Genomic DNA, 17,535 nt, shown 5'->3' on the forward strand with positions numbered 1-17,535 from the left:
TGAGTCCGTGAGTGAGTCCGTGAGTGAGTCCGTGAGTGAGTCCGTGAGTGAGTCCGTGAGTGAGTGAGTCCGTGAGTGAGTCCGTGAGTGATTGAGTCCGTGAGTGATTGAGTCCGTGAGTGGGTCCGTGAGTGAGTCCGTGAGTGAGTGAGTCCGTGAGTGATTGAGTCCGTGAGTGAGTCCGTGAGTGAGTGAGTCCGTGAGTGGGTCCGTGAGTGAGTCCGTGAGTGATTGAGTCCGTGAGTGATTGAGTCCGTGAGTGAGTCCGTGAGTGAGTCCGTGAGTGAGTGAGTCCGTGAGTGTGTCCGTGAGTGATTGAGTCCGTGAGTGGGTCCGTGAGTGAGTCCGTGAGTGATTGAGTCCGTGAGTGATTGAGTCCGTGAGTGAGTCCGTGAGTGAGTCCGTGAGTGAGTGAGTCCGTGAGTGGGTCCGTGAGTGAGTGAGTCCGTGAGTGAGTGAGTCCGTGAGTGAGTCCGTGAGTGATTGAGTCCGTGAGTGGGTCCGTGAGTGTGTCCGTGAGTGAGTGAGTCCGTGAGTGAATGAGTCCGTGAGTGAGTCTGTGAGTGGGTCCGTGAGTGAGTCCGTGAGTGAGTCCGTGAGTGAGTGAGTCCGTGAGTGAGTCCGTGAGTGGGTCCGTGAGTGAGTCCGTGAGTGAGTCCGTGAGTGAGTCCGTGAGTGAGTCCGTGAGTGGGTCCGTGAGTGAGTCCGTGAGTGAGTCCGTGAGTGAGTCCGTGAGTGGGTCCGTGAGTGAGTCCGTGAGTGAGTGAGTCCGTGAGTGGGTCCGTGAGTGAGTGAGTGAGTCCGTGAGTGAGTGAGTCCGTGAGTGAGTCCGTGAGTGGGTCCGTGAGTGATTGAGTCCGTGAGTGATTGAGTCCGTGAATGAGTGGGTCCGTGAGTGGGTCCGTGAGTGGGTCCGTGAGTGAGTGAGTCCGTGAGTGAGTCCGTGAGTGAGTCCGTGAGTGAGTGAGTCCGTGAGTGAGTGAGTCCGTGAGTGGGTCCGTGAGTGGGTCCGTACGTGAGTCCGTGAGTGAGTCCGTGAGTGGGTGGATGGAAGGAGTGATTGGTGAGTGAGTGGGTGAGTGAGTTAGTCCGTGAGTCCGTGCGGGCGAGCGAGATTTTGGGGAATGGGTGATTGTGATTTTATTGAAATTGGTGTAATAATGCTTGAGGGATATACGAATAACAAACACGTGACTGACCATCTCGAAAACCGGAGACATACCCCATGTATGCATGACGGATAATAATTGTGTAAACCAGGTGTCACAATGATGGTTGACAGACGATGAGGGCACCAATCTTGAAGGCGACGTTAAACCCTTTTCAGTTATATAACCACGACCATTCTCATGTAAAGAACAGGAAGTTTTTAAGAGCCCCGCTTCCAAAGTTTGTGAAACTCGTAATCTCTAAACTCGATATATCGATGTAACTGTATATTCTCGGTTGTGTCCTCTCGGTGCTATGGCCCAGGATTCGTCACTCGATGGCTATTTAGATAAACTTGAAGGTGAAGGTCATGGTCTGTAAAAATGGAAGGACAAACTTCAGAACAAGCTTGGCATTGAAGGTTAAAAAAAAGTACCTGTCAGCTCAGAGTCAGTATACTGTGTCTGAGTGGGTGCCCATTTTAAACTGCGGCGTCGTATCTCAATGGGTTGGCACTATAAAAACCGGCATTAGTCCGGCATCAGTGGAATAATATTGAATATCGAACCCTATTTCACTTCACCTCATGCATTCAAGGGCCACGGGTGGCACAGTTGTCTAAGGCGCCGCGATTCGCTGTGCAGAGTTGCGTCCCTTGGGCACGCCAGAAACCTATGATTGTGGGTTCGAATCCCGGTTCGACCCGATTATGTTTATAGGTTTGTCAGCACTATACCGAAATGGTAAACGTCTGAGACCTGCATCACTTTGCTCTTTCCTCCCACATTAAGGTGACACGCCGTGATATAACTGGAATACTGTTAAAAGCGGCGTTAAACCTAACTCACTCACTCATGCATTTAAGATAAAGTTTCTAAGAGATCAGTTTCTAGAGTTTGAAAACCTTCGTTAACTCGACCTCAATAAACTCGACATGTATTTTAAAACTAAAATGCCGGGCTAAAGTAAGTATACACGTGAAATTTGGATTTGACCAAGAAATTACAAATGTTATCAAAACGTTACTAGTCTGAAAACAGTCGTGGAAACACTGCCAACATCAGGTCGAAACAACCACGATACCCATATCAAATACAGTAAACTACGTTTAAAACGAACACGCTTATAACGAACTGACCGATAAAGCGAACTCATTTTGTAGTCCCGGCCATTAATTGTATATATGTTACATGCTTATAACGAACTACGGTTATTACGAACTTAAATTAGTGGTCCCTTTGAGTTCGTTATAACCGTAGTTTACTGTACATCGATAACCCTTTCTTGTTTGTATCATTTCACATTACACATGGGTGTACACTCAATCTTGCCCGGCAGTTCATTAGCTGTAAAGTGTCGTTGAGTCCCCTACCTTGATCCACGTGTATCACAAAGCTTATCTCTTAACACGGAGGGGGCGGTCGGGTAGCCTAGTGGTTAAAGCGTTCGCTCGTCACGCCGAAGACCCGGGTTCGATTCCCGACATGGGTACAATGTGTGAAGCCCATTTCTGGTGTCCCCCGCCGTGATATTGCTGGAATATTGCTAAAAGCGGCGTAAAACCTACTCACTCACTCTTAACACGGAGTATCCGTGAAGAACCCATGCTTGCCGTAAAAGGCGACTATGCTTGTCGTAAGAGGAGACTAACGAGATCGGGTGGTCAGGCTAGTTGACTTGGTTGTTGCATGTCATCGTATCCCAATTGGGTGAATCGATGCTCATGATGTCAATCATTGGATTGTCTAGTCCACACTCGATTATTTACAGACCGCCGTCATATACCCGGAACATTGCTGAGTGCGGCGCTAAACATCAACAACTTCACACGGGGTGCAAAACCTATATATGCTCTGGATAGCCTTTATTATAGTGATAACAATTATTGCTTTACTCGTGAAACATTCGTGATTATTAAATTTATTGAGTAAATATTGAACGCAAAGGATTGCTCCTCGTAAGCATGACTAATCCTTGAACGCGGGCCAGATATCAACACCGGGGATCCGGCCTGACACTGCACGCCAAGGCAATAGCTAAACTGTCCTTTCACTCTCGATCTGTAGAAACCAGGTACAACGACGTCTCTACGTTGTCAACAGATCCGATCATTGTTGGATATCGAACTCAATTACACCTTAACCATGAATACCACTACTTTCTATAGCAGACAGATTTATCCGTTGTCATAAAACGCTTGACTTTGAATAGAGGATCCGCTGTAAGATATCAATATGGCGGAGAAGCATGGGACTTTGGTAGGTGAGTTTACGCTTTAATTTGTGTTGTTTGTAGCGGTTGTAGAAAGTATTTCAGAAGTGAAATATTGAATTAGTATTCGGGGATGAATCGGTTTTCTCTAAACTGTGAATTTAGTAGGGTTACTGCTGTACTATGTGTTTGATTTGTCCTTAGGAACGAACGCCGGAATGTCTTATACATTGTATATTCATGCTTATTAATGGTCGTTGGTATTCATTGGTAGATGCCCAAACCCTATTGTGGCCTAATTAGACGTCATGTTAATCAATTAACTGCATTTACCATATGAACGAATTTAGATGGAAACTTTAAAGTTTAATTTATAACTTACACAAAATAAATAAATACAGTATAGTGGTTAATGATACTGATGTTAATGATTTTCATCACAGGGGGTAAGTGGTCTCTCGTCGCGCTGAATGCCGGGTTCGACTCTCCACAGGGGTACAGCGTGTACCATTGTTTGAGTGGCCGTTATATAGCGGGATTTATCCTGAAAACGGCGTAAATCCAACTCACTCACTCATTTATACACCTGCACGCGTCTTGTATATTATGCAATTGTTCTGTTGTGTGTACGGTTGAGCCATCAAAGCCAGTGACTGAAGATACCGGTAGGGGCTTAATGTTACATTCAACGTTTGACCCTGGTACGGAAAGTTAAACGAATCCAACACCGTGAACACTCTACTCATATTTCCCAAAGTCTAGACGAGTTTAACAATGTACATTAACAACATATTTCCTTTTCTGACAGGGGATTACAGGCATACTGTAGTGAATGTCGTCATATACTCCGACAAAACTGTGTGACCTATTTCACCAGTAATGTTTACGCAACCTCATACAACGTACATGTTAAATGTTAGTCATATTTACTGCACGCTTTTGTAAAAGGCGAGTTTTCGTTGAAAATGTTCATGTAATTTGTAGTTGGGTCTCAAAGGGGAAGTTCATTTTGGTAGTATATAGACATCAACCAGAACTCATAAAGGAGGCCATCGACAGATTTCCAAAAGCTGGAAGGTCTAAAGTAACACGTGACCTCAATGCGTCATAATGTACTTCTCTTTCTGTACACCTTGTGAGATAGGCAGCACTTGAATTGGACATTCGGTGGTTACACTAACTAAAGATAAGACATACATATACATGCATCAGTTGCACAATGCAATGTCTTGACTTATCGTGGGCGGTGGGTAGCCTGGTAGTTAACGCTTCATTGTGGTCTCCCCCGAGCACCAGGGTTCCCACATCTGTACAGACTCTTTATAGAATATTGCTAAAAGCTGCGTGTAACCCATATCACTCAGTGTTCATGTTTTGTTGGCCATATTTATCTTATGAGTGAGTGAGAATTATTTTACGCCGCTTTTAGCGATATATCCAGCAATATCACGGCGGGGGACACCAAGATGGGGTTTCTGGGGGGACCCATGTGGGGAATCGAACCCGGGCCTTCGGCGTGACGGACGAACGCATTAATCACTAGGCTACCCCACCTCCCTTCCTTTATTATGAAATAGCTATTGTTACTATGCGGAATAACTTTCACTCGCATCTCCGAATGACGTAGTATCAGTGTCTAGTGAAAAATTCCAACATTGATTCACTCGAGACATATACTCTATAATGCCTTGTAGCGCACCAGTAAGTAAATGAGTATGTGAAAATATGAATGTTGTTTAACGCCGCAGTCAGCAATTGTCCTAGTACATCACGGCGTCCTGTAAATACTATTGTCTTGACGTGACAAAGCAGTGATATTACGGGCAACGTCCGTCGCCGTCAGGACACGATGACACTCAGTCCACCAAGTCTATGGTCGACTTTAGACGCCTCGAACGATAATATAGGTTACTGGGGATAATTCCAACCTCGTACCCGAGGGGTACTTCGACAAATAGTTCGTACAAAATAATCAGTTCAAGATGTACTCAAATCTAGCTACATCGTTTGAAATTATCAGTGTCCTCCACAAATTATCAGTGTTTGTAAACACTTAACATTCAACGTAACATGTTAAACCTCATGTCACCACAGCGTCACCACATCAACCCCCGCCATATTGCAGGAATATTGCTGAAAACGAAGTAAAGCCATACCACTGACTCACATCATTGTCAGGTATCGCAGGAAGCACGGATGCTGTAGAATGACCCCTGCATATGTATTCATGCATGCCCCCGTAAATAACCGGATATGACGTGCACGGAGGCCAGGTCTGAACCTGTTTCCTTTGCAATGACAACTAAAGGCGATGTCTGGTGGGAAAGTGGTTGCGAAAGGGTCGGGTTCGATTCTCCGCATGGGTACAACGTTTGAAGCCCATTTCTGGTGTATTCCTATTGCTGGAATATTGCTAAAAGAAGCATAAAACTCAACTAACTCACTCATATTGTTAAGATCACCCGGGTTATCTCCCTTAGGCAAGCGTGACTAGCCTATGTCAAAGTCTTGTTTTCCCTCTTGACATTTCAAGTCTACTTTTCTTGACAAAAATACATTCGGTTAAAAATAGAATTGATGGGATAATTTTACATTTATGTAATAACTAACTGAATATGAATTGTTATAATACGTTATTCAGACCTTAAGAATTTTTAAAGGTAGAGATAACTAGCTTTGTGTATTCCCGTATCGTCATATCATATATTATGAATACATATTTGTATTTCTATTACAATATTTATGATATTTCGGTACAAAAACACACAAGTGTAATAATCTTTCTATCTTGTCATCTTAAACTAATGGATGTTTAAGACGTAATTTCACTCAATCAAGTAGCTTTAGAAACCGCGTATGAACACAGTTTCTTAGCGAACCGCCCAATATATCATTTAGCGAAAAATGACCTACAGCCATGTTTCGGTGACACAATGGGAAACCCCTATCTCAGCATATTGGAAATGTTAGTGAATAGTTCATTGAGAAAAAACGCATCGCATTGATGTATGGGGCTTGAAAGTAGTTCTTACTACGTTGCCTCATTTGAATATTTATCGGATTGATTTATTGCATCGATAACACCATCCTGTATACATAACATCATTTATTTGTCGTATTGCAAGATAAATATATCTTAATGAACGTTGATTCACGTTCAATAGAAAAATGAAACTTTGGAATGGATGTTATTAGCAGTTAATGATTATGTTTATTATTAGTGAATAAGTGACTGAAATGAGTCTTGCGCCACAAATCTAGCCCGTCGCCGCTGCTTCATACTCGGTACTGGGGTTGACATCTGACGTAATGACGCGTTCAAGGTCGACCTCGCTACGGGTACTTCCGGTAGATCCTTACACTCGTTTCGGGAACGCCTGGTGTCATCGTTGTAAGTTATTGATTCGTGATTGTAATTGTCTATGATTTAACCACTTCTTGTCATTATTTTCATGTGACCTTTGATGTTTTCATTTCATTCCATTCTTCAGTTCAACTCCTCAAGGGTGAGAAATACACTCCACCGTTTGTCACCCAGACTTCTGAACAGGATGCAAAGATGTAACATGTTTAATGTCACACCATGAGAAACAATTCAAGCGTAGGTAACCGTATGAAGTGAAAAATATACTCTATGAAAAAACATAGAAGCTTAAATAATCAGAAGATGAGAAGCTTTTGTGTTGACAGTAAGACTCGTGTAACTGATGGCTGTGGTGCGTGGTGGGCTCATCTCCAGCCCGAAGTCTCCCTGGAGTAAAGCCGGGGATCTAGGATCAGATGCTTCCTTACCCGAGACGCTCCTCCAGACACCAGAACAAGATAAACGAGAGCCCAGTGTCATATCAGAAGACGCTAGAACAATGAGCTTACGAGGAGACTACCGCGTAACTCCTTACAGATCAAGACGAGAAAGACGAAATCAAACAGGTCCGTATTCGACTCAAAGCATCCCTGCAGTTCGCCGTTTGCAGGAGTCACGTCGGAGGCATCTGGACGACGACAGGTGGAGCAGGGCCACGGGCAGAGGGTCAGATGTCCCGCCGGCTAATTGGCTGGACAACAGAGGGCCAAGTGGACCCGAGTCAGAGGTCAGGAGGTCTCGGAGTTATGATGTCAAGCATATCGGATTTGACCCCGACACAGGGTTGGATTACGTTGAGACGAAAAGGGGGACTAGGAAATACCTTGGAGAACCTTCCAGAAGAGAACCTACTGTGCACCCTCGGTATAGTAATGCCAGAACTGGGACGGTTGCTACGGAGTGGGACTTTGTGGACGACCCTACTATTCGTAGTGAGTATCAGCAGCAGCAGAGGGAGTATAAACCGCGGAGAGAGTTCAAACCAACTCGGGTGTATGCTAGACGATTGTCAGACCCTCCAAGCGTGGCAGGAGTACCAGCCAGTTCTGTGGATAGTGTAGAGAACTTCAAAGGGTCTGATTTGGGTGCAAAAGAACCCAAGCAAGGAGAGTTCGTGCCACATTGGGGATACTACACGGAAACTCCACCTAGCCCAGGTCAGAGTGTTCTGCCTAGACAAGGTTCGGTGTTAGATCCAAATTACAGATCCAGGTCACGGGAACTAGACAGGAACCTTCTCTCGCCGAGGTCGTTGTCAAAGAGTATGGTTCCAACGCACGGATCGACTCTGACCAGTCCTTCAATGAGGGGTTCGGTGAAGGAGCTAGAGTCAGATGAAAGTGGCTTCCATGAACCTACGAGGAAGCACCAGGGTCAGGCATACCCTGGTAGCGGGAACCATGCCTCGCCCGACTACCGACCCAACCCGTATCAGAGGGGTTCCCAGGGAGGTTACCAGAGGGGTGCGGCCGGGCAAGGCTATACCCAAGGAGGAGGGTATCAGCAAGGGGGTGGTCGCACCGTCCGGTTCAACATCAGCAGAGACAAGGGAGGAGGACCAAGAAAATGTGATCCAGCCTACATTTGCACGATACTCGGAGTCCTCAAGCTTGCCGAGTTTGTAAGTGTTCAGCTATGATAGATTCTTTCGCACCTTCGTCTGAGTCACTGAGGTTCTCCGCCGTCTTAAAAATAGTCCAGCCAGATCACGACTGGGGACGCCAGAAATGAGCTTCATACATTGTACCTATGTATGGAATCGAACCCAGGTCTTTGGCTTGGTGAGCGAACGCTTTAACCACTAGACTTCTCCATATACTAATACTTAGTCAACGGCAACATGTCTTTAATATAATATTTTAAAAACTTCTTCGAAGGAACCTTTCCTCTTCTGCTGTTTTCATGTGGACTCAAGCAAACTAGACTTGGTTAGTTGGATCTAGACTTGCCTAGGCTTTTAGTAAAAGAAAATACCTAAAAAATATATATTCCACAGTCATGGTGCAGTACTAGCGACTCAATCGTCAATGATGCTCTCTTAAATACATATCACATAATGATATATCAAATACAACCTCGGTATGCATTAAATTCAAGCGTTATATTAAACGGTGGTCTGTCAGATGTATCGGGTCACACTGGAAGTCGATAACATGAGGAGTTATTGATGACACCATACCACTTGGTCACACATTTGTGACCAGTAGATTCTCTTTTCGTCGGATGTTATGACAAGCATGGGGTGCCGGGGACCTACTCTGATCCGACATCTCCACGGGCTAGGTTTTTAGGGCCGGGCATCAGCCTCAAACTCTAAGACTGTCGCAGACAAAACATTCGTTATTCACAAACATTATAAAATACGTCGTTGCAACATTGAAATATTCTCTCAAGCTTCTTAAAATATGTTTGGATTTGTTGCTTCCAGATCACAAGCGCCATTATCACTGGAGTTAGCCAAGCTGACCCAGACGTTTGGTCGTTTGATGTCTTCATCTTGTTCGTGGGTGTGAGTGGAATGGTGCTAGCTGTAGGCTCATTCATCTTCAGATTGTTTCATTGGGAAGAATCTGCACATCTCGGATGCCTTTGGTTCGTAAGTAAACACTGTATTTTCAAAATACCTAGTTGTGATCTGCACCCAATGAAAGGCAGTCTTGCCACAACTATGTCTCGTCCAAAAATGAATAGACATTGTCATTCAGAACATGAAAAGGCATTATCTCAAAGCCTCATTTTAAAACTGTTAGGGTGAGACTTACGGGGTTATGGATTGAGGTTCATTTTAAATCAAATATCCTTTAGGGTGCCATGAAGCCCTATTGATAAGATGAACAAAGTTATTTTCAATACCAACAGAACCGACTTATAATGTTGTCTGAATAGCTATGTGTGTCGTGTTATAATGATACCTTGAAGAATTAACGAATTTCATATGATCACACCCTCATCTGTTACCTTTGGTCTTTTAAGTTTTCCTCACCGTGGATTCCAGAATAGTAGCAGCTCTTGTCAAAAGTTTGTTTGAAGAACCCACTAAATTGAGGGTCGGACCCATGAAGATCCGGGTTAGAATAGGTCTTCAGCAACCGATGCTTGCCGTAAAAGGTGACTATGCTTGCCGTAAAAGGCGACTAACAGGATCGGGTGGTCAGGCTCGCTGACTTGGTTGTTGCATCTGGATAATCGTGGACACGCCTTGAAATATAAACATTCTCAACTTCCCTTTGAAAAATACCCGTAAAGATCCGGGGTAGAATAGGTCTTCAGCAACCCATGCTTGTCGTAAGAGGCGACTGACGAGATCGGTGGTCAGGGTCGCTGACTTGGTTGATGCTTGTTATCGTATCCAAATTGCGTGGATCGATGAACATGATACCAATCACTAGATTATCTGGTCCAGACTCGATTGTTTACATACCGCCGTCATATAGTTGGAATATTGCTGCGGCGTTAAACAACAAACAAACAAATTGAGGATCGGGTGGTCACAATGAGTGACCTGGTTCATTGTGTGTCATCGTGGCCCATGCGAATCTACCGTGTATATCTGTAGAACATCTATAAGCGGTATTCATACAACAGTATGCGGCATTGAAAGAATACCTTAAAAACAATTGGGTATATGTTTCTGTGTTATTACAGCTCTACTGACCTCTGTATTTGTAGGAGTTTTCCTGTCATCTAGTTGTGGCTATCTTAATGTTCGTGGCAGCCATCCTGTCAACGTTGTCAGCCAGTCTTGCAAGCTCCATCGTTGCACTAACGGTAAGAATGATCTTATGCTCCCACTCTACTGCACATGAATCAATGCTTGCTTGTTAACAATATTTGATCCGTTTTATCCTTGATATATGATATTGTTGTCTATTCATGCCCCACTAATGAAAATCAAACATATCTTTGACATTTTTTTTACAGTTTTTCTGTTTCCTTGGAGCCGGATTGTTCTCTGTGGACACATTCATCCTTGGGTCCGCCGTTGCCAAACAGGGAAGAGAATCAATGGACGGCCAAGGTCAAGGTCGAAACCAAGGGCAACAACCCAGGGGCGGTGGGTACCCGGGGCAACAGCAGCAGGGTGGTCCACAAAGGGGTGGATATCCAGGCCAGGGTGGTCCTCAAGGAGGTGGATATCCAGGGCAGGGTGGTCCCCAAGGGGGTGGTTACCCGGGAGGGCCAAACAAACCTTACCCTCAACGTCGTTGACGACATGACAAGATAGGTTTATGATATTTCTTGACGTATGGAGGGCGGATTGTGTTGCCTAGGTGATTTAGCTCAGTTATTAAGAGTGTTTTCCTCAGTTAACTCAGTGATTAACAATGTTGTACCGAGAGAACACCATAGAGATCACTGATACAGTGAGAAGACTATCAAAGCTTTCTGGCCTTACAGAAAGTATAGATACAGTTGGGGAGAATATGTTTTGAAGCATTGGAGAGAATACGCATTGAAACAGTAGGGGGACTACGTATGGAAACATTCGGGAGTGTACGTATTGATCCATTGGGAAGAATACGTATTAAAGCTTTGGGAGAATACGTATTGAAGCATTGGAGAGAATACGAATTGAAGCATTGGAGAGAATACGTATTGAAACACTGGAGAGACTACGTATTGAAACACTGGAGAGACTACGTATTGAAGCATTCGGGAGAGTACATAGTGTGCATTGGGAAGAATACGTATTGAAGCATTCGGGAGTGTACGTATTGATTCATTGGGAAGTATACGTATTAACGCGTAGAGCATTTCATGGAAGCATTGCTTGCTATATAGAAGCATATATATGTGTATATGGAGGCACTGTGAACTATTAGGAAACTACAAATATATGCTGCTATTGAGCATACATAGGACTGATTATGAACACATAAGTAGGATCTTGACATTGTCAAACATGGCCATTTATTGGAAGAGGCGTGGCTGAAGAGCAACGTAATTACCTATCAAACTGTCACTAAAGAATCATTTCTGATGTGTGTAGTTAATATTCCATTAGTCGCACCCTACATGCCAGGCGTCCCTAAGTCGTGTCAGGATCCGGTGATTATGGATTCGAATCCCAGATTCGCCCCGATTATGATCCTTGGATTGTAATCAACATCCCCATGCTCGTGGGTTTCACCAAAGTGGTAAACGTCTAAGGCTTTCCATCCACATCGATCTGACAGGCCATGGCATAACTGGTATACTGTCCAAAGCGGTGTTCAACAAGACACGCGCACTCTAGACAAGTTGCGCTCAAATACCCATTTAGGTGCCGTTTCTAAAATTGGCTCGAAAAGGTATGATGTACATTTCAACACACCTTTTACGCTCGTCGACTTGACTTGTCATGAAATGCCGGTAAATTCTGGCAATTTACCAACAGTGTGAACATTCCCGTTATTTGTGAATTGTCTCTGTGTCCGTTTATGTTAAAAAGCATTGACGTGTGAGGTGTGTGTGTCTTTATCGACTTCAACTGACATAACCTTATAGTGTCAAGGTAGACATGTAAAGGTGTGTGTATCTTTATCGACTTCAACTGACATAACCTTATAGTGTCAAGGTGTTATTATTTCTGTGATGAATAATTGAAATAAATGTGTGTGAACATAAATGTTTCTTTTTATATGTTCATCGTTGTCTACCCAAGCATCAACATTTACAACCCCTCCCTACAATCTGGATAATCGTGGACACGCCTAGAAATATAAACATTCTCTACTACCCTTTGAAAAATACCCGTGAAGATCCGGGTTAGAATAGGTCTTCAGCAACCGATGCTTGTCATAAGAGGCGACTAACAGGATCGGGTGGTCAGGCTTGCTGACTTGGTTGATGCATGTCATCGTTTCCCAATTGCGTGGGTCGATGCTCATTGTGTCAATCACTGGATTGCCTGGTCCAGACTCGATTATTTACAGAAGGCCGACAAATAGCTGGCATAATGCTAAGTGCGGCGTTTAACAACAAACAAACAAATAAACAAACAAACAAACAAACCCTTTAAAAGATAGCTTGACATATGCATGCACACAACTAGACATACGAATATACCCAACCTATCATGGGCACGCATATTCAAGTTTGAAAAATCAGTGACACAAATGGTGTCCCATGCAATTCTTTATGATCTCCCCGTGTTATTTAGGTGAACAATGGACTTGTCTTTGCATGTGTTTATGACGGGTGCTCACCTTTTCTCGAACACCTGGTATCCTCACTATTTGATAGTGATGCATAAACACATGCTTATGTCATAGTCGGAGATGTAGAATCGACTGCTTTTAGCATGGATATCTTGTGATTATGGAATGGGTGCTTTAATTCATACAGATAGAGCACATAGTCTTCAGGGACCTTCTTTGATATCTGTCATGGCACGTGCATCTATTCAAATAAAGTATATGAACGGTCTCCGATCACCAACTGCTGTCAGATATAATGTTTGGGCACGGGTAGCCCAATGGTCCATTTCGATTTGCAGAGTTGCGCCCCTTGGGCACGCCGGTAACCTATGAGAGTGGGTTTGAATCCCAGCTCGCCGCGATCATGTTTCTAGGTTTCTCAGCACCATACCTCTGCTCGTGGGTTTCACCGAAGTGGTTAACGTCTGAGACCTACAACACTTCGGGCTTTCCTCCCACATTAAGCTGAGACGCCGTGATATAAATCGAATACTGTTCAAAGAGGCGTTAAAACCCAACTCACTCACATATAATGTACCAACACATGTACATAAAGTTAGGGACTTACCTCAGTATCTATCTTCTGCTCGTCTGCTCAGAGCACCTGCCACGGGAGATAACTCGCGTGCTGTTTTCCTACCTCCCTAAGGGAAAGAGCTACAATCGTAATATCTTCACGGGCGTGTAAGGTAGCCGCGGTTACGCCAGTTTTAGTAAACGTAAACGATGCGCAAATATGGCGTAAACTCAAAGAGCGTGTAAATTTACGACTGCTTTGTGAAACGTACCCAGGATGTTCAGCCAACTGATTCAATTGTATCGCTACTTAACGTGACATTAGGGAACACAATGTGACAGAAAGCGTGACACCCACTGAAATGCTGCTCCGCATTAAATTGCATACCTAAAATCTATTGACAAAAAAACCCTTTCTCAATAACGGTCGTCGTGTTGTAGGAGCTTTATGCAGAGGGATCGGTCGGTATGCCGGTTACTCGGACCTCATGTAGAACTCGATTGTTGCACAAGGTATTATGAAAGTAACAGAATATGCCGAGAGGAACCGAATGCACTGACTTTAGTCCATGTGCGTCTTTCGTTGCAGCTTCTTGATGAATGAGAACCAGAGCTCACACTGTGTGTACGAGCCCACTCGAATTGGTCACGTGGGATGCTGAGGGGTGAGTGAGTGAGTGAGTTGGGTTCAATGTCACGCTCAACAGTATTTCAGTTATATAAGGGTGTGCCACCATAGTTACCACTTTGTTGAAATTCAGAACAAATCTTGGTTTCGATCCCACGATTACAGGATATTATAGGATTCTGACACGCCTAGGGGACGCAACTCTTGTTCATATCACTGAGATTGTGTGTTAACTGCCGAGTAAAAGAAAGTATACACTTGAAAATTGGATTTGACCAAACAGCCGCCTAAACACAACAAACTTAAGCTCCAAAACACTAGGATATCCGTATAAAATACATCACTATCGAATAACAATTTCCTGTTTGTTTCATTTTTAACCACCATCAAACGTTGGTGAAAAGCTCTTTTGTTCGGTTTATTGAAAAGAAATTTGCATTTTGTCTGGACGTTTGACGTGAAGCTGTATGCCTCTCATTCCTTGTGTCGACTGTCAATATGACACCAATGGAATGGGAAAAAACTCCACTATTGTAATATTAAAAGACAAAGAAAAATAACGCCTGAAAATCAGATTCCTTTATACAGCAGATACCTGCAATGAGTCACATGTCCACAGAATCGCAAGTTCGTAAATCATATACAATAGGATGCATTTATTTTAACCGTCATAATTTTACACTTAATGGTGACTTTAGCTTAGAGTGAGTGAGTATTGTTTTACGCCGCTTTTAGCAATATTCCAGCAATATCACGGCAGGGAACACCAGAAATGGGCTTCACCCAGTGTACCCATGTGAGGAATGGAACCCGGGTCTTCGGTACGAGCGAACGCTTTAACCACTAGGCTACCCCACCGCCCTATAGCTCAGAGAATATCATGGCATACAGTCAACTCATACTGAAGACGGTGTAACGTGTACATGACCAGTATTGTTCATTCGAATAGCTAAACTTTCCACTGTGTCGATGAGTTCGTTATACCCGATGGTCATCGTGTACAGTGAAACCACCTTAAATCGGAAACCCCAACTTCCGGACGAATGCAACTTGAACGCTGGTATACAAAGTGACTTCACATAACTGTACCCCTGTTTCGTTAATTCTGTCGATTTGACAGGGAATACCATTGTCCGGATTAAAGGAGTTCCACTATATACAGTGTGTTCTTGTATACTGAATCGCAATACATATCATCAAATGCATGTTCAAAAGACTCTGGATATACAAATACTCCGGCACTGAAAAAGGTTTTAACACGTATGTTCCACTGGTCACTAGGTGTTGCCTAGCCAGTTGGCTACATTCCCTACTTGATGGTTGGCTTGTGGTTTCTTGTACCTCCAGTTGTCGTTAACCTGCCAGTTGGGTTTATAGTCGTATCTTCTCTCAGAACGAGCGTTTAGAGGAGTCCATGGACCTAATCTCATTCTCTCCTTCTTCGCAGCCCTCTGAGAAACACTAGTAAAGTCAGAATCATTGTCAACAAGCCTATGCCTATGCCTGTCCTTGTAATCTCTTCTTCTAAGTATGTCCTGATCGTGTAAATACTTCAGGCGCTCATTTTCACTCATGTGCCAATCAGGTCCCAGATCGGAGCCCCCCATCGGTAAAAGACTTCCTCTGGTGAGGAGATGGTCCCTTCGCATTCCAAAATGGCGTTCCCGCTCCCTCTGGCGGAGAATTTCTTTTTCCCTTTGCAGCCAATTCGGATGGTCAGTGTGGTCAGGAAAGGTACCGTAGTTCTTATTGAGCCATTTGGACGTGTCCATGATGGCAGGATCAGTGCGACGATGACGACGATAGCGGTTGTGCTGTTCTAAGACTTCGCTGTCGACGTCGTTGTACAGGAGGTAGTCGTCATATTGCCTGTCCCAGCGATCTCTGTCAGTCAGTCGGGGTACATGACCTATATACCTCCTCTTCCCCAACGGAGTTTCAAGGAAGTCCCGGTTTAGATGCTCATCACGTTGGATGCTAAATGGCCAAGCTCCTGGATTCCTTGGCGCAGCATGGTTCTGGATCCACACTGCTGTCTGAACCTTTCCCGGATCACTTACATGTCCCAGATGTGTTTTTGGCTTTCGAATAATTCGCGGAGGTCGAATCGGCTCCGTGTATGAATACCTCCGTCTCGGCTCGTCGGGAGGGTAGGAGAAGTATGGGTAGTGGCCACTCGGAAGATCATACGGGTAATGACCTTCATACTCATCTTCATCCTCTCTCAGAGGATTCCTGGAATAGTGTCCGTTGTACGCGTTATAGGGGTAGCGGTCTCTCAGAGGATCCTTTGAATATTCCGCGACAGGTGGTTCGTAAAAATCAAAGTCTCTCGTGATGGTTCTTGTGGCTAGAGTTTGGTTCCCCTGTGATAAAGGCGCTAATCTCTGAGTCGGGAACTCGTAGGGCAGGTCTCGTCTACCGTAATCAGCTTCACGACTCCACGGTACAAAAAGCCCACGCACTTGACCAACGCTATGCCCGGGGGAGCCAGGAGGGTGGTAACGGTTGATACGGGAGGGTGTGTGGAGGTTAACAAGGTCTCCGACCGTCCGAGGCTTCTGTCCCTGCCTCGTAGTGATCGGCCCTGGGGTGTGAGCCAGGATGATGTCAGTTCTTGGAGTTCCCCTTCTGTCAATGATCGGGGCATTCACGGTGGTTATCTGTGTACCATCGTCGTCAACGGGTTCTATCAGCTCTGTCCGGTTGTCCTCATCTCTGTTCCGGGTAGGTGGACCTGATCCTGCCGCCATATTGGTTCGAGAAGGTGGATTGGATGCCCTCGCCATATTGGTTCGTGAAGGTGGATTGGATTCTCTCGCCATATTGGTTCGTGAAGGTGCTTTGGATGCTGTTGCCATATTGGTTCGCGAAGGTGCTTTGGATCCTGTTGCCATCTTGGATGGTCAGATTTTAAATTTACTATTTCGAATAAGCAGACGGTGTCACCTTGTTCAGAACTGAAATGATTAGGAAATATTGATATATCAGGAATGTAATTGAAAAATAGTAATTTCTCGGTCTGTGTATAACAGACCATTAAATACGTGTGAAGAAGGATGCATTGGAGATTATCAATAGGCATTATATGACGTCATATGTTGTTATTACCTCAATATAATATTATCGGAAGCTATACAAAAAAACTACTGTAGTCAGGACCAAGTAATAAAATACATAAAAAAAATGCCACGATACTATAACGCGGCCAATGTGGACTTAAATTTTACCTGGAAACGTAGTGTAAATATGGAGGAAGGAAGGACTGTGGTGAGGAAGGCTATCTTGCTGATATCCTTTTTGACCAATTACATTAAGCTGTGTGAAGCACATACATTTATAACAAGAAACGAAAATCAAATCAAACTGTAATTCCCACCTTTTATTCTCATGATGCTAGTATACAGCTGTGAAGATCTACCCAAACGGTACTAGTTCCTCTGCTGCCATTTTGGATCTTGAATCATGGGTGACCGAATTGTCTCCGT

General features: G+C 44.2%; 2 protein-coding genes across 3 annotated transcripts; one reads left to right on the forward strand and one right to left on the reverse strand.

The window, feature by feature from the left end:
• The first annotated feature begins 3,060 nt into the window (after positions 1 to 3,060).
• Positions 3,061 to 12,319, forward strand: LOC124134050. Of its 2 annotated transcripts, none has more exons than XM_046498712.2 (5): positions 3,061 to 3,411; positions 6,852 to 8,345; positions 9,153 to 9,320; positions 10,394 to 10,492; positions 10,646 to 12,319. In XM_046498712.2, the coding sequence occupies exons 2-5, from the start codon at positions 7,068 to 7,070 to the stop codon at positions 10,931 to 10,933; spliced, it is 1,833 nt and encodes a 610-aa protein (XP_046354668.2). In that variant the 5' UTR covers positions 3,061 to 3,411; positions 6,852 to 7,067; the 3' UTR covers positions 10,934 to 12,319. The 2 variants fall into 2 exon arrangements, with proteins under 2 accessions (XP_046354668.2, XP_048253464.1); XM_048397507.1 differs by having other exon boundaries at positions 3,061 to 3,407.
• A 2,292-nt stretch (positions 12,320 to 14,611) lies between these two features.
• On the reverse strand, positions 14,612 to 17,535 carry LOC124123057. The gene is made up of 2 exons (XM_046486332.2): positions 17,427 to 17,535; positions 14,612 to 17,007 (listed from the first exon to the last, which is right to left on the reverse strand). Exon 2 carries the CDS (start codon positions 16,942 to 16,944, stop codon positions 15,325 to 15,327), a length of 1,620 nt encoding a protein of 539 aa, XP_046342288.2. The 5' UTR covers positions 16,945 to 17,007; positions 17,427 to 17,535; the 3' UTR covers positions 14,612 to 15,324.

The sequence above is a fragment of the Haliotis rufescens genome, unplaced genomic scaffold (genome assembly GCF_023055435.1).
Source record: "Haliotis rufescens isolate VD_foot unplaced genomic scaffold, xgHalRufe1.0.p SCAF_17, whole genome shotgun sequence".
NCBI lineage: Eukaryota > Metazoa > Mollusca > Gastropoda > Lepetellida > Haliotidae > Haliotis > Haliotis rufescens.